The following is an 18,411-nucleotide window of genomic DNA, read 5'->3' as shown; positions in this document are numbered from 1 at the left end:
TGTACTTTTCTCTTTGAGCCCGTAATGAATCTGATGGTTTCGTTTCTGACATTTTGTAGAAACCATTTCCCAAGCAGTACTTTGTAGACTTCAACTCTACCATGTGAAAGAATCAAGACATTCTTTCTGACATTCATGCTTCTGGGACAGAAAAGGGCAGTTTCTATCACAGGTAATGATGACAATCCAATTTAATTTTTTATAACCTTTTATTCTTTTTCAATTTAACTTCCCTTTTGGGTGATATATTTAGTGGGACTTGCCTGCAAAGAGTCTAGGAACCTTTGCAGAATGATAACCAGACATATTCGTTCTTATCTTTTTTTTTTTTTTTTTTTGACAAAAAGGGTTGGGAGTAGGGAACGAGAGAATTGTGATGGAGAAATTTAGCATTCTCTTCCTAGTTAGCAACCATGCCTGTTCTTCAACTTTTGAATACTTTTTAAGGTGCTTGTTTCTTATTTTAATTTATGCCTGGGGAATTGGGAATGCTACGCATAGCAAGTTCTATGTTTGGAATCAGTACAGATCCCTGTCTACCTCCCTAAAATTATTACTTCTCTCATCCACCTTAGAACATGTCATTTTTACCTTATTAAGTCATCAGGTTTAGCTGAGCAATGAGGGTGTGATCTCTTTGTTATTTGGATTATAAAATGCTCCTGATCATTTTCAGGGTACTTATGGCTAAGACTTCAGTGCCACCCATGGTATTTCTTGTCATGAGTTATGATAGTGATGGATTCCATCCGTCTGGACCTCTGCTCCCATGGTTCTCTGATCTAAGAATAGTTGGAACTTTGTTCTGACCTCATGCTATGCCTAGTCACAGAGTTTCTTATAAAACAGAGGAAGCATTTTAATAAATCAGGTATATTTCGTATGTCTAGAGTTGGATCATTCATGACTTCTTTCACAGGGTTTGTCAGATGGTCAGCAGTGTCATCTAGAGCCTGGAGCACTGGTCCCACAAGTCAGAAGACCAGGATGCAATTCCTAGTTCAGTCACCTTCTCTCTTTTGACCTGTGCATATATACTTGGGTTGCCTGTCTCTAGAATGTGATTCCAGCAACATAGATCACATTGCCCATTTAATAGATTCCATTTCGTTAGACTTCTTCAACTTCTGTTAAGTTTTCTTGTTGCCATGTTGCTACTATTAGAGTTCTGCATAGGAAACCCCAACTTCATGTCAGGATTTGAAGCTAGACTTCACCATAAATTGCAATTTTCCAGCCTCTCAGCCCAAGGAATATGGTGCATTCAACAGGAAAGAACAAACCGAGGGAAGTGACCACCTTTCACTTGAGCATCAAAAATCCTACCAGTTGCAGTAAACCCTCCTGTGACTAAGTTTATTCCCTGAAGGATGTTACATCCTTCTTTATATCACAAAGCTGGCATCCCAGACGTTTCTAATTGAATTGAACTTCAGATTCACCGTTGGGTCCCGAGAAGTGCTAAGTTTTCCTAGAAGCAAAAGCCTTCCTGTTCTCTCTCCTTCTCTACCATCCACCATCAGACTACTTTTTTGTTTACTTTCTCTCTGACATTCGTGGGTAAGGTTTTTTTTTTTGTTTTAAAAATATGCATGGCCGACATTTTCTGTGGTTATTACTGTGGATTTGCCAATGCCTAGTTCTGACTTTAGAAGAAATATTTTGACACTATGCATTCACTTACAACTTCCATCTGTTCATCCGTGTGTTCTGCTTGCTCACCTTTGAGCAACTAAAATGTGTTATTTACAACTAAAATAATTCACAGATGAAATTGTCTTCAAATCCTGAAAACAAACAAACAAACAAAAAATGAAAACAGACAAAATCACTAGGTGGATATTTGGAGGATTGAATTTGGCAAAGGATAAAACTGAATTTGAAATACTTTAAAGGATAATCATGTATTTTAGTAATATTGGTAAATAATGAATTCGTTTTTATTCAGTCTGCTTAAAATTACATTTGGCTTTATGATGGACTAATGTCAACTGATTAGACAAAAAGCCACAGGAAGTCTAGAAAGCAAAAATGGGGGGGGGAATCATGGGATATCTTGGGCCCTTATAAAGGCCCAAGAGGGAAAGAGCTTTGATTCCAGGAGTGATGAGATTGCGTTAAGGACAAAATAGCCTCCATCCTTATTTACCAATGAATCCTTCAGTTCCTGTCACTTTTTTTCTACAAAACAAATCTAAGAATATAAAGCAGGCTTTAAGCCAATGGGTAACAGAGTGCAGTTTGATTTTCTAAGGAAGGAAAGCTGTAGTCACAGACACGCACGTGCACACACACATACGCACACACATGCACACGTACACACACGCACGCACACACACACACAGAGTGCTCTGGCAAGTAGAGAGTTAGCTTCCCAAGCATGCACTTCAGGCCTAATCTAGTGGCTGTGATGGATCCACGTAACCACTTGACAGGTTCTGATAACCTTTTAATGGAAAACAGTGTGAAGGGGCAGTGAAGGATTACTGAGTTCTAACAACATCTGTCTTCTAATTAAGATCCTTTTTTCATTATCACCATTTAATTCCAGGAACTTGTGTGGCATCTGTAGAACTATGACTCACTTCCCTGAGTTCTTCAGACTTTGAGAAAAATTTAAGCGCTCTAGTTTTGGGTATAGAACATTAGGCATTAAGGTGCAGGGAGAAGCGAGTTTCTCAACAGAAAAGATCACGCATCTGGAACTGATCTCTATGAAGACATTTACATCCCTGGGATTGAGTATCCAACACACCAGAAAGGTGTGTAATCAAGAAAAAATCTCTGACTCTTTTGACAAAAGCATTCTATATTTCACTATTCTTCAGAAGTAAGGCGTTCTTAAGGGAAAAGCCATGAATCAAACAGGTCTTTTCAAAGAACAGGGTCCAAGGTCTGGTTTCTTCTTATTAATAAGATCTCCATTGCCTAGGAAGCCTTGTTTCTGCTAAGAAATATAACCAGAACTTGCCTGTCTGTGAACTCTCCCGTAGTGGGGTTCAGAATTATAACACTGCCTGTGTCTCCCCATTATGGTAGTCGCTGGATTCAGTAGTTACTGAACTGGAGAATTCTCACTAGGTGTTGGCAATGCCTATGTGAGCAGAAGAGCAACGCAGATTCCTACTAGATTTACTATTTGGTCTTGCAAAGTGTTTGACTTCTTAAAAGCTTTTGGATAAATGACAGATCTCAACTGAAGACATTTGGCTCCTCTGCAAGAACTCTGGGGGAGTTAAACTGGCAAAGTGGACCTGGCCAAGAATTGGGTTCTGCCTGCTTTGAATTTGGGGTGGCTTTGTAGAGCCGTGGTTCCCTTACAGCTGATGTGCTCACACAGCCCCTCTTCCCTGCTTTACACTGTTTCCCTCATCCGTGTTTGACTATGAAGCACTTTAGTAATGGATGGAAAGAACAAAGATCTGTATTAAACACAGACTTGCACTGTCTACAGAAATGGTTTATATTTGAAAGGGGGGAAGACCTCAGCCATTCTGAATTATTATAGCTTCAGGAGATGGAAGTGTTTTATTAGTCCATATACACAGATAGATATATCAACGCCAGGAAAAACAACTAATAAATTACAACTAAGATTCTACGTATGGACCTTCTTAATATTCCCTGTTTCTGGCAGTGCAGGGAAATAGCCAGGCAGCTCAGATAAGACCTTGACCTCTACTCTACCTTTCTTTCATGACGTACTTCAGCGTGCCCTTTTTGGTTTACCTGTAAGCAGGATGATGATTGAGTTTTTCCAACAAGCGAATGGCGTAGATATATAAAACAGCTAGACCAGATGATGACAGTAAGACACTGAACACATGGCTCCAGTTTTTAAAAAAATATTGTGTACTTTGGAAAAAGAGTTCAAAGTGTGCACCTGTCTGTTTCCTTTTTTATTGAACAACAAGCTTTAATGGTAACAGTAGAAAAACAGGTGTCTGTTCAGCTTGAGTGTCAGGGCCCAGAAATTGAAAACAAAACACCACAAAAACCCCAAGACTTGAAGGAAAGCTTCTTTAGGGATAATGTAGTCAAGGTTAATTTATAATTTTGGGCCAGTTCCTGTAAAGGCGCAGGATTTGACTGTCACATTTCCTCCCGCCATCCCCATCCCCACGTCTAACCTAAAAAGAATATGTTCTTTAGAAAAACAAGACCTGTGATGAACTAAGTATTATGAGACCAGCTGGTCCTCTGCGGGGCAGGGCAAAAAGTTTTCTTGAGATGAAGCATTTAAAGTTATGTGTGTTTTCCAAATGAACCTATCTATGAAACAGAAACAGAATCACAGACATAGAGAACAGACTGGTGGTTGCCAAGGGGGAGGGGGTTTGGGGGAGGGATGGAGTGGGAGTTTGGGGTTAGCAGATGTAAGCTTTTCTATATAGAATGAAGAAATAACAGGGTCCTACTGTACATCACAGAGAACTATATTCAGTACCCTATGATAAACCATAATGGAAAAGAATATAAAAAAAGAATGTATATATGTATAACTGAATCACTTTGCTGTACAGCAGAAATGAACACAGCATTGTAAATCAACTATACTTCAATAAAAAAAATACTGAAGAAAAATAAATAAGGAAATAAAGTTATTTGTGTTTTTGAAACCTTGTTTTATTCCTGTTCAGATTGGCCACGTGTAAATGGCAATAGCGGTATTGAAAAAAGTTAGGTTTCCGTGTGTTATTTGGTGACAGAGAATTTGTGCTAGGACCCTAAAAACTGCAGATACACATCTTATGACACATCCTCTTACAGAGAGGGATGTTTTGCTATTCTGATCACAAACCTGGGAACAAGGAACTCCAGGGAGTTCTGGGAAAATACATGCACTGAAATTAGCCAAGTGTTAGAGAGCAAGATTCTTATGTTCTGAACATACTTTTACGGCTTCATTCCTTTATACGCAGCAACCTTTGGCCTCAGTGAGGAAAATGCTGAACTTATGGGACCAGAGCTTGGCTCTTTATGTCTACAGCCATCACACAAACACAGAATTGCTGTAACTTGGCTAAATGGTGTGTAACAATGGACTGTCTGGGGTTTTAGAGCTGCAAAGGTGCCTTTCTAAGGAATATTCTTCAGGCTTGTTGTGTTACAGATCCACTGATCAAAGAGGCCTGGCTCCAACCTGGAACCCTTGGAAGATGGTGTCTGTGTTGTCCGGACCCCATTTTTTTTCTATACTTCTATAGAGGCGCCTTTATGCACGACACTGAAAATATAGATTACTTAAAATGATTTGTCGGGAATCATTTCCTGTCAGGGAGATGCTTTCATAACTTTTAGGAATATCACTACCATGATCATCTGTGTAACTTAGACTTTCAGGCCAACTATGATACTGTCTGCTAGTCATGGGTTCCTTTATATCAACAGGCATGGTATACTTAAATTAGGAAACCGTTAGTCGTGTAGTTGTGGCTATAAGACTTGACATTTTAATTTTACCAATGACTATTGAGTATTGAGAATGGGCCACAGTTCCTCTGTCTAATAATATCATGGGTATTTCCTAGAATGTGTGAAGAATAAAGAGAAAACATGTGTTAGGCAGTTTGAATGCCTTAGAAAGAGGTGCAATACAAGGTGTGAAATACAAACCCCAGCGTTTGGTTCTTGCTTAATTTTAATGTATATGAATACAAAGTAGTGTTAATTCTTCAGTATGGTGCTGATTCCTCTCCCATCATTACTGTGCTACTTTGAGCAATCTTCCCTTCTCATCTAGACCTTTGTATCAGCTTCTTCACTGGTCTCCTCATCTCTGTTTTTCTCCCTTTCCAAAGGCTATAGAATAGGCCATTAATTGTATTAATCATGGCCATAAGCAAAAACCCAACTCTCTCCATGACCTACAGATTAAATATTAATTCCAGCCAGGTTGCCAAGGGCTTCTTTAATATGGATGTATTATTATTTTATAGCCTCATTAACTTCACCTCCCTATTTATGATCCATCTCCCAAACTGAACTACACCTTTCACCGAACATGACATTCATTTTTCTACCTCCATAAATTCATTTGGTTTTCCCTTTAATATAATGCCTTCTTCTACCCCAAGCACAGACCCAGTTCCCCTTCTTAATATATTACCCTTTGAAAGTATCTCCTATTCTGCGTATTTATTGTTAGGTTCACACCTAGCTGACCTAATTGATTTATAGTTCCTATTGCTGTTGCGAATATAATCCTTTTATTTTATTAGGTTTTCTTGCTAAGTATTACTGGTATCCAATCATATCATCTTCTAATAGTGCTTATTTTATCTCCTCATTTCCTACAGTTGTACCACAATTTGTTATTCCTGTCTTGTTGCATTGGCTAGAACTTTCAGAGCAGTGTTAAATAGTAGCACCAGTAGTCACCATTCTTGGCTTGTTCTTGATATTAAGGAAAGCACCCCTCCAGGAGTTTCAGGGTTAAGTATGTTTTAGATTGGTGGCTAACGGTCAGCATCTTTAGGTTGCACAGAGTATCATTCTAATTCCACTTTATAAAGACATGTTTTGAAAAGGCTGAAATTGATATTTTTGCATTTTTAAGTTTTAAATGTATATAAGCATATATTAAAACATGTACATATATATGTATAAATTTAAACATGCATATTGAACGTATGAAAGTACCAAGAATGATATAACAAATTTCCATGGAGCCATCATCCAGTTCAGCAGTTATCAGTTGTGTTTTATCCTGATTTCACTCACTTCCCTTCCCTCTTACTATTTTAAAGTAAATCCCAGACATCTTATTATTCAGTGTATAAATATTTCAGCATGTATCTCTGAAAGATAAGGGCTATTTTTAAACATAACCATAATGCATTTGACACATATACCAAATTTTTTTAACATCTTTATTGGAGTATAATTGCTTTACAATATTGTGTTAGTTTCTGCTGTACAACAAAGTGAATCAGCTATACGTATACATACACCCCCATATCCCCTCCCTCTTGCGTCTCCCTCCCACCCTCCCCATCCCATCCCTCTAGGTGGTCACAAAGCACTGAGCTGATCTCCCTGTGCTATGCGGCTGCTTCCCAATAGCTATCTATTTACATTTACTCGGTATGACAGACTCTAGGTCCATCCACCTCACTACAAGTAACTCAATTTCGTTTCTTTTTATGGATGAGTAATATTCCATTGTATATATGTGCCACATCTTCTTTATCCATTCATCTGTCGATGGACACTGAGGTTGATTCCGTGTCCTGGCTATTGTAAATAGTGCTGCAGTGAACATTGTGGTACATGACTCTTTTTGAATTATGGTTTTCTCAGGGTATATGCCCAGTAGTGGCATTGCTGGGTTGTATGGTAGTTCTATTTTTAGTTTTTTAAGGAACGTCCATAGTGTTCTCCACAGTGTCTGTATCAATTTACATTCCCACCAACAGTGCAAGAGTGCTTTTCTCCACACCCTCTCCAGCATTTATTGTTTGTAGATTTTTTGATGATGGCCATTCTGACCGGTGTGAGGTGATACTTCACTGTAGTTTTGATTTGCATTTCTCTAATGATTAGTGATGTTGAGCATCTTTTCATGTGTTTGTTGGCAATCTGTATATCTTCTTTGGAGAAATGTCTATTAAGGTCTTCTGCCCATTTTTGGATTGGGTTGTTTGTTTTTTTGATATTGAGCTGCATGAGCTGCTTGTAAATTCTGGAGATTAATCCTTTGTCAGTTGCTTCATTTGAAAATATTTTCTCCCATTCTGAGGGTTGTCTTTTGGTCTTGTTTATGGTTTCCTTTGCTGTGCAAAAGCTTTTACATTTCATTAGGTCCCATTTGTTTATTTTTGTTTTTATTTCCATTTCTCTAGGAGGTGAGTCAAAAAGGATCTTGCTGTGATTTGTGTCATAGAGTGCTCGGCCTATGTTTTCCTCTAAGAGTTTGATAGTGTCTGGCCTTACATTTAGGTCTTAAATCCATTTTGAGTTTATTTTTGTGTATGGTGTTAGGGGGTGTAGTTTCATTCTTTTACATGTAGCTGTCCACTTTTCCCAGCACCACTTATTGAAGAGGCTGTCTTCTCTCCATCGTATATTCTTGCCTCCTTTATCAAAGATAAGGTGACCATATGTGCATTGGTTTGTCTCTGGGCTTTCTATCCTGTTCCATTGATCTATATTTCTGTTTTTGTGCGAGTACCATATTGTCTTGATTACTGTAGCTTTGTAGTATAGTCTGAAGTCAGGGAGCCTGATTCCTCCAGCTCTGTTTTTCTTTCTCAAGATTGCTTTGGCTATTCGGGGTATTTTGTGTTTCCAGACAAATTGTGAGATTTTTTGTTCTAGTTCTGTGAAAAAATGCCATTGGTAGTTTGATAGGGATTGCATTGAATCAGTAGATTGCTTTAGGTAGTATATGACACATATACCAATTAATGATAACCCTTTGTAATCAGTGATCAGATTTCCTCTTACATCAGGATCCAAATAAGTTTCACTCATTGCAATTGATTTAATGTCTCTTTTTAGTGTCTATATTTTAGGTTTTTCTTTTCTCTCACCCTTTGGTCTGTCTCTAGCTCTAGCTCTCTTTGTCTTTTTATCTTCTTTTAATTTTTTTTTAAGAAATCAGGTTATTTTCCCTGTATGGTTCTCCATAGATTGGGCTTTGCTGATTGCATCCCATGGTGTTCTTTTATATGTTCCTCTAACCTGTGTTCTTCCTGTAAATTAGTAGCTGTATCTGAATGCTTGATTAAATTCAGATTTAATTTTTGGGGGTAAGAATACTTTGTAGATAGTTTTAGAGAAGTTGATTTTCAATCTCATCAGTGTTGATTCTCTATTTATTGAAATGACCATATGGCTTTTATTTTTGATATGCCATGATTTTTTTTTAATTTGATGAATAAGATAATGAATTTGCCTCATAGTTTCTGTCTTTTGACCTTTCGTCTACTTTCATTTCTAAATGTATTTTGGTTGATGAATAAATTAACCTATGTCATTAAGTGTCACATGGTAATTTCAGCAGCTTGCCAAGTAACTGAATCCTTGATCATTTCCCTTTGTTTTTTTTTTTTTTTTAATTTTTTTTTTTTATAGCTACTTTATTTATTTATTTATTTATTTTTGGCTGTGTTGGGTCTTCGGTTCGTGCGAGGGCTTTCTCCAGTTGCGGCAAGTGGGGGCCACTCTTCATCGTGGTGCGGGGACCACTCTTCATCGCGGTGCGCGGGCCTCTCACCATCGCAGCCCCTCCCGCTGCGGGGCACAGGCTCCAGACGCGCAGGCTCAGCAGCCGTGGCCCACGGGCCCAGCCGCTCTGCGGCATGTGGGATCTTCCCAGACCAGGGCTCGAACCCGTGTCCCCTGCATTAGCAGGCAGATTCTCAACCACTGCGCCACCAGGGAAGCCCCTCCCTTTGTTTTGATGTGTTCTGTTTGATGCTCCAAACTTTTGAGTAATTTGGAAAATGACAGGTTAACATTTTTTACATTGACATGACCTTCTCCCAACCAAATTGATACTGGTAAAATATGCAGAATACAGTAAAGAATGTGCCCCTTCTACCTTTAGCCTGATGAGATCTATAAATATATCAAATTAAGCCAGTCAACTGACTGCTAATATTTGCTTTGTAGGCTAGATGGATCTTACTCCTTTAGAGTAGGTGTTGATAGGAAAAGATTCAAGGAACAGCTTGAAAGTTCGTTGACTTCTGGCTATGGAAATTTTATACTCAGATAAAACTGTCAGTGATTAGTAGAAAATATATAGCAGAACTGTATTTTTGGAGCTGGCTTCTTAGCTAAGAGAAGATTATTGGCTTTGTAAGGAAGAAGATGTAGCTTTCTTGTAACCACCCGGCCAGCCATCCACTGTGGGAGGAGACTCCTTCTTCTTTAGAAAAGCTAAGACATCCTAGAAGGCATTTATGCCATTGACATGTTGCTCTAAGAAGTAGTAGACTAGAATGATTACACTGTGTCATGAGTGAAATGTGCTGTCAGAAAAAAAGAAAAAAAAAAAGCCACTTCTGTGTTTGAAAAATAACCTTTGTTGACAATTTTTATTTTTCTAAGGAGAACACTATCTAATGACACCAAAGCATTTGCTCAGCAACTGCTGGGAACTTAGGATCTGCTTTCTGTTTAGCTACAAATGAGCTCAGTGTTATAACAAAAATTAGAATTTTGTTTTATGAGGAGAAACACCCAAGGGTCACTTTTCATTCTGCTGAAGAAGAAGAAAAAATATTAGGGTCTGCCCTGAGAGCTTGTAAGGGAGGGAGGGATCTAAAGGCAATCCTATTAACCTACTTCAGCCCCACTGTACATGTCAGAAAACGGAAAACAAGCATGTCCAAATTCACTTATGTGACCTTGGGCAGCCTGTACACTTTTGTGAATTTTTAGCTGGAGGTATTTGATGTAAGACTACAAAACTGTTCTTTTGAGATGATCTGTATCTTTTTTTTTCAATATGGGATAAATTATACAATATGTGAAGATTCTTTTCGGTCCACCATTCTATGTGTGTTATGATGCCAAAGCTCAAGTTCACTACTTAAACCAGTTAACCTCCATCAGCCCTTGGTGTCGGCTTATTCTTTGGACAGACTCTCACCTTGTAGGTAATCTACCATATTACCAAGTCCTGAGGTCCATGAATTGAGATGCCCTAATTCTACTTTAGAAAGTTCTGGTTCCATTTCTGGTCTCGTGATGGTTCTTCCCTGGCTTCCCTGTTTGTTTCTATAGCAGAGCTCAGTAGAGGAGAGGCCAAGGAGATGGGCTCTGGGAACCTCCAAGTCAGGATGGGTTTCTTTGATCTTCTCCTATCATTTTTTTCTTAAGTACCTATTTGCTATTCAGCAACGGATTGAATTACTACTTGCAAAAAAATGCCAACCCAGAATGGTGATGCTTTAGTGGTTCTGAGTCTGGCTCTGGATTTTCCTTTGGAGAACTAATGCCTCCCCCGTCCTTCCATTGGCATCTATAGAAGCTGCATTAGGTGGCACGGCTTTTTCCTGCTCAGCTTCTGAGCCAGAGCGTCATTTTCAGGAACCACATAAGCATTTCCTCCCAGTAGAAGTTCAAAGTGCTCTGGTACATAATTGCTGAGGAGCTATATTCTGAGCAAGAATAATAATTTCAGATTTTTTTTTAAAACTGGGAGATCAAAGAGTAAGAATGCATGCAGATTTCTAAATACATAGCCATGGAAGATATCACAGGTAAGGATTTAAAACAAAAACCTACAACTTTGTAGCGATTGACAGTTTCATGTTAGAATATAAAAATTGTTAATATTTGTATATGTTATTGAGAAAACTGCAGAGAGTGATTTAATCTTCTGCGAGTAAATCGTTAAGAATTGTGCTAAAAACTCCTAGTCAGGGCTCATTGTTCAGGGAAGATAGGAGCTAATGATTGCTTCTTGGGGTAAACACTATACACTCATACTAATTCCTGCTAATTGTCAAAGAAGAAGAGACTGGCTTCTTATCAGTAGTTTGCATTTGTGTAATGGCCCTGGTCTGTTAGTGCTGTCTACTTCACTGATAAAGAAAACACCACTTAACACAAGCAAGAAAGGGAACCATCCTTTCCAGCATTATTTTCTTTTTAGCCTGTCTCTGAGCAGAAAAAGGCTGGCATTCTATAGGAAATACTGTGTGATTCCATGGGAAAATATTGAATAATGAGCAGAGAACACTTAATTACTCCTCAAAGTTTTATCCTGTGTATTTACTAAAGTGTGCAATAGTACGTGATTTCCAAAATGTTGAGTTATAAACAAAGTTTATACTATGGCCCATATTCTATGGACATCATACTATTTTTAAATATTTTAGAGTTTTTAAACTGTTACAATAAAACACAAGATTATAACTACAATGAATTCATGTAACTTGGAAACTCGGTCAGAAATATTAGAGAATTACACCTGAAACTTACATGATATTGTAAATCAACTATACTTCAATAAAAAAATTTTTTTTAAGAAATATTGGAGAATTGTGTGGATCTGGAAAGTTGAAAATAATTACACATTTAAGATAGCTTCTTTTTCTTTTAACTCAGATTGTTCAGTTTTATGTTGTAAGCCAATAGAATGGGTATAAATTATTGACAGTGGTTTTGAAAAAGTTAAATAGAGTAAATTATTGATATTTACTTGATGCTTTGCAATCATTCAGTGGTTACCCCTCCAAATCAGACCATCTCTTCACATTTTGTAGAAGAATAATTTGCTAAGAAACAACATTCGAGGCTTGATTATATGTACTTACAGTGTCTGGACAGAAATGTTTTTGCTTCTCTTTGTTCCATATTTACGCCGTTAGTAATGGAAACATATCCTCTATTTGTGTGCAGTTTTGCAACTGACAAAGTGTTTTATCAAACTTTGCAGCAACCCTGCGATACCTCATTTTTGCAGCTGAGTATACTGAGGCAGGTAGCTGGACCAGAGTCCCACCGCTAGTAATTGGCAAAATTGTGCCTTGGCCCCCTGATTCTTCTCAGCTAACTCCAGGGTCATTTCACTACATTTCATCTATAAAGATCTCCTTTTAGGGAGAATTGTTTACAGTCTTACAATTTTCAACCCCAGTAACTTTAGTTGTTATTATTATGCCTCGCATATAATAGGCGGTCATTAAAGAACTGTGAAAGGAAGGAAAAAAGAAGGGAGGGAGGGAAGGAGGGTGGGAGGGAGGAGAAGGGTTAGGGAAGGGAGGGGAGGCTAGAAAGGAAGGAATCCTATTTCCTGGTGCAGGATTTGGGGAATCTTTAAATGGTAATCTTAGTGTCCAAATCCTTGGCTAAGTCAGAGAAACTGTTCAGACTTCCCCAGAATGGTCCCTAGTCCTGATCTATGCTACCAAGACAGACGGGGTGGAGAGTAAAACACTCGGAAGAAATTCTCTGGTAACAAGTTAACTGCTGTACTTATACTTTCTTCCTTATAATTTTGTAATTGGTAACATCCCAAGGAAAGTGTGTTTGGGATAAAACGTTCATATAAATGACAAACGTAAAAGTAGTGAAGTCACACTTATCAGTGTTCCTAATTGCTGTCCAGTTAGCACTTACTAGAAGTTGACAGACTCCCAGATTATGACAAACTAGTTACAAAGCCGAGGGAAGCAGTGTTTATTAAGGACTGAATGAGTGAGATCTATGTCACCTTCTTCCAGGAACAGCTATGAAGGTCATCTTTTATATATCAAAAGCACATTCTGTTGGCAAAACTGTTAGCTTTACCCCTGATAAACTCCTGCCAGCTCCCCCAGAAAGAATGCTGTTTCCACAGTTTGGTTTGAGAACCTGCTTTGTCTGTTTCATTCATTTCTGGCAGAATTACCAAATGGAAACTGACTTAGCAATACAGCGTATATAGGCCAAAGTGAAAGGATATCACTGCAAAATTTATAGATCTGCTTAGGGCTGACTGCACTGCAGTCAACTAAGGAGAATATAAGGAAACTTGGCAAAAATCTGAAAGGTGCATATATCACCATCCAGATCCCAGGTTCTTCTGACAATTACAACTTATTCCTGTGTTTGGCTGTTGGTTCAGAACAGCTGTACCCAGTTGGTCCACACTTTGTGTCACCTGGGAGTTACCTGCTGCTTTGCAATTCCATGATCATTTTTGTTCTTGCTGCTACTAAAGGATAAAAGCGTAAGACACGTAAGAGAGTTGCTACTTCATTTTCTCCAAGAATTATTTTATTATCAACTATCCCATTCCTAGTGTCAAGTCATGATCTAAGAATTTTTCAAATGAATGTGTCATAACTCAGAGCTGCAGGATAATTCAAAGGATAATCATGTCAAGAAAAATACTTTTAAAGGACTGAAAAAAAAAGGATTGTTTCTAGTTTTAACCCACATTTCTTAATCCTACTTATTTGATAATGCAAGATCAGAAAATCCAAGGAATAGGTATGATGTTTCTGTCTCTTGTTTCTGTCACAGCTAATTTTCATTGTAAGTTTGCAATTAATATGGAGGGTCTGCTTTGGTGAGGAGGGGGTTGATTTTGTTGTTTTTAATAAAAGCCTCAGCATTTGTTCTGAAAGAGCCTGCTGCAGTGTTTGCTGCCCAGTTTGGATGAGGGGTAATTCTTAGCAGCCTGTCAGGGATTCTGGGACCACTGGGGTCTGCTTGAGGCTCAGAGCCCCTTTGCAGGAATGATGGTGACAGAACACTGCAGGTGGTCCCCTCGGCAAAAATACTCTGCCCAATTTGTCATCCCATAGATCCCTGTCAGCAGTTGAAACTCATAAGCACAAAACCTTTAACATTTAAGACAAACTCCCTCCTAATGTTTTTTTACACTAAGTCGCCATGGTTGAAAATATCCATAGCACCTAAGTAAATAGTTTTTCACATGAAGATGTAATATTATGTTAAAATCTTTGCTAAGTGATGTGTAGAAATTGTCTACTCTATGATTTTATAGACCAAAGGATGCAAGTTATGTTTCCCCTCTTCCTGATAAAGACGGTAAAAGTGTAGCTGCTAGCAGAGGGTAAAATCACCTCTCTCCTCACTCTCCCTGGTTCTTTTGGTTGGGTTTGTAGACCTGAGCTGGACACCTGGAAATGCATTCTGAAAAGGACTTTGTGTTGGAATAATTTGAAAATTGACCCAGTTCTTAATTACCCATAGTAATGATTCAAGGAAAGCATGCCTCTTTGAAATCTTCATATTTCTATTATCAAATTTTACATCTGATTGATAGATACCAAAATTAAGATTCTTCCCTACTTGTTCAGTAATCATACCTGCTATTATTCATCAGATGCCAGTTTTGTACCAATTCCTTTTATTTCTATAAGAGTCCTGTAAGAGTGCCCTTACCCTGTTTTCTAAATGGGAAAATTGACCATCTGGATGGTTAGGTGACTTGCTCAAGGACACAAAGCTAGTAGGAAATGGAATTTGAACCAGATCTGTCTCCAAAGGGCAAATCATTTTGACTGTCCTTTGCTGTTCCTCCTGAAAGCCATGGTGAGAACAGAGAAATGGTCCCAAACATGCCTTAGACAGGAGAATAAGAGACAAGAAAGGCCTCGAGTCGTTTAGAAACTGAATAATCAGATGCTGAGTATTTCAATCAGGTAGAGTAAAAATCAAGCAGAGTTAGGGTCACAATTAGGTTGAATGTCAAAGCAAAATGTGCGCTTGTGAAGGAAACGAAAAAGAAAGGCAGGAGAAAATGGAAAAATACGACAGGTCAAATAAAATAAACAAGGGCATCTGAGTTTCACACGCAAATCGTAAAATAGAAATTGATAAGGAAGACAAAGAATTAAAAGTCACTAAGAATGAGTCAGATAATCGACGAGAAAAACCTATGTCTGAAGTTGGACTCTCCCTACCCCGGGAAAGTAAATAGAATCTTCATTGGCTGGACACATTGGTTTTACATTTCATCCTGATAATGTCAGTGATCAACATTATGTTGTAAGTTAGACTGTTTGGGGTTGAGACTGAGCAGTGTTTAAGGTGCTCCCAATACTGTAAGTGGGGAGAAGTTCTGAGACTAAATGCTCTTACAGTCTCAGGACTTTGGCTTCATTTAATCCCTGCACCTAATGGTGGAGCAATCAGTGTCAGCCTGACTTTCCAATAACTGTGAAGTTTGAAGGCCAGTGAATAATCAGATTTATCACATGAAGACGTTGCAAACCAAAATTAAAACTTGTTTCTACTCCTACTTCAGAATGGATGAATTTTGCAGTGCTTTATTCTACATTTGCAGCAATGTTAGACTGTCTTTGCATTTCTTCAAAAGCGTGATGGCAATCAGACATTCAATAATAATTCTTCTGAGTATAAATTAGAATAGAATGGAAATTTTGAACAGAATGCCCCCTGATCTATACATTAATACATACTCAATTAATAATATTTTTTTCATTAGGAACAAATAAGCCACCTTGTATTTTTCTTTGCTATACATTATGTCTAAAAAATATCAAGTCCATACACATATAACACATAATATCAAAATAAAATAATTTTATCAATGAGTTGCCATTAAAAATTGATATCTACATTCAGCTGCACTGATATGAATTTATGTCATTATTTTTGAGCCTTCCTGGAAAATGTATTTTTCTTAATGACAATAGATGTTCTCTTTTCCAACTTCCTTAGAAGATAAAGTATTAGTTATAAGAAATGTTGAACCTGTTGCCTATTTAATTATAATTAAATTAATTAACTATAATTACCCTTTTATAATTTTATTATATTTAATTACACCCAGAAAGTACTTAACGTCTTTGCTGTTGTTTATTAAGCCTGAAAGTTTAGTGGAGTACGCCATATCTTATATGAACTCTTCCTTTTAAGAGAATTTAAGATTAAAGGCTGCTTAGAAGAGGGAAAGATGGGTATAAACCTTTCCCCTTCTTTATCTTTTATCCAGCCACATCTACATCTACCACTGGGACAAGCCATCTTGTCAAGTGTGCAGAGAAGGAGAAAACTTTCTGTGTGAATGGAGGCGAGTGCTTCATGGTGAAAGACCTTTCAAACCCCTCAAGATACTTGTGCAAGTAAGAAAAGAAATCCTCTGTGTGGCTTATGTCCATGACTGCTTCTTTTAGATGATTCCATGTCTCATGATGTATTGTAGCTGCTTTTTCCAATTTCGTTGCATCCTTTTGAATAATGCTGTTTTATTTTTAAAGTGTTGTGAAAAGTTCATACCATTTATCATCTTCTCTGTTATATCCAGGATGTTATTTTGCTTTTTTCAAGGTGGGTTTTGTTTTTTTTTTTGCCTTCATATTTATAAAGTTGCTTTCCTCATGGTTTTCCTCGTTGTTACCTAAGAGAGATGTGCAAATATCGTAGAGGTCTGGAACTTTGGATACCTACGTTTCCATCCAATGTATGGATGAAGCTTGTAAGATGATGTTCCTTTTTACCCCAGTGGTCACCTGCAAAACGAATAGAACAACTAAAAGAAGCAGAAGGGCAGAAGATTCTTTACTGACACGTGTGTTACACTTGGCATTAGCTTATTCTTTTATAACTCCTTTTTAAAAATGGAATTTAGGTCGATCTCACTAATGAAAAACCAGCAACTTGCATTTGTTTGGAAATGCATTTAGTGTGTGTAGCATCATTGCATGGAGAAGGCAGAGTGCTCTTTCATGTACTACAGTTATTTATAGATGTATTTAGAATGGCACTCTCTCCGATGACCTGAAGGAGTTAGTGAACCATTAAGAAGTATCACAGTTATTCTCTCTCAACAGACAGAATTAAACAAAGATGTTGTCAGTAAGGTTACATTAAATATTTAAACCTTGCAGTTAAAATTAGTAGGTCTCATTGAAAAGCACGTGTTTATTGTGCCACGCATTTTTAGTCTACGCTTGATATTTAGGCTCTGTGTGGTCCATGGACTCAAATAATTTGATGTGGTAAAAGATATTTAAATATGCGGTGAAAAATACACATTTATTTTGCAGTTGACTAAGAGCTGTATCCCACTGTTCTAAAGTAGCAGTGCTTGTCCTAAATGAGAAAAAAAAACATATCATCATAACAATCATCTCCGGCTCCAGAATATTACTAGCTTGTGACCCAAATGTTGACAAAGAAGAACAAGTTTGTCAGAGAGACAGTTGAGCTAATAGAAAGAGCAATTAGCAAAATGAGAAAAAAGGCGCAAGAGATCATTAAGAAGGCCAATTCCCTTTTACATCATATAAATAGTATGCAAATATTTAAGTCCCTTTTCTAAGAAAGCCTTCATTGTTTGTAAATAATAAAATGCATCTTAAAGGACATATATTTTAAAATCATAACACCAAACAGAAATGCCATTTTGGTAGAAATGTTTTGCTGTTCCCTGTGCTGACCTAGACACGGGCTATGTGTAGAATGTCTCGTGGGACCTCAGGGCTGTAAGCAAGTACCTCCCAGATCTGCTTTTTTGCCCTCAAAATCTCTCGTTTGAATAGAGTAGAAGCAGAGAAGACAAGTTTTGCTGGTTGTGTAGCTGATTTTATCAATGAAAACAGACAACTTATAAAAGTAGCTATAGTCTTTTATTTATTTTATTATTATTATTTTATTTTATTATTACTTTTATTATCCTTATAGTATCTTATGCTTTTAGACTTTATTATTTATTTAATATTTATTTATTTATTATTTTGTTTATTTATTATTATTTATTTCTTTATTTATTATTTTGTAGTGAATAAAAGACTAGGAATCACAAGAGTAAAATTCTAATTTCAATTACTAAATATCCCTTTCATAGTTATAGGTTAATAGTTATCAGCCAAGATAAAGTTAATAAGTAAGAATCTTTTCAAAGCTTTAAAGCAAGATAAAAATGAAAGAGTATATAGAAAAAAAAATCATTTCTTTCAGGTCTGAAGGATT

At 37.4% G+C, this 18,411-nt stretch overlaps 1 protein-coding gene across 12 annotated transcripts in view; it reads left to right on the top strand.

The window, feature by feature from the left end:
• Positions 1–18,411, top strand: part of NRG1 (neuregulin 1) — a 1,026,134-nt gene that overhangs the window by 973,083 nt on the left and 34,640 nt on the right. For all 12 annotated transcript variants that reach the window (XM_057537368.1, XM_057537369.1, XM_057537367.1 and 9 more), the window contains one exon: positions 16,433–16,562. In XM_057537368.1, the coding sequence (XP_057393351.1) occupies positions 16,433–16,562 (130 nt within the window). The remainder of the gene's footprint in view (positions 1–16,432; positions 16,563–18,411) is intronic.

This window comes from Balaenoptera acutorostrata, chromosome 21 (genome assembly GCF_949987535.1).
Source record: "Balaenoptera acutorostrata chromosome 21, mBalAcu1.1, whole genome shotgun sequence".
In the NCBI taxonomy this organism is placed as follows: Eukaryota; Metazoa; Chordata; class Mammalia; order Artiodactyla; family Balaenopteridae; genus Balaenoptera; species Balaenoptera acutorostrata.
Note: the sequence above shows the minus strand (reverse complement) of the source record. Positions and strands in the feature narration are given on the sequence as shown.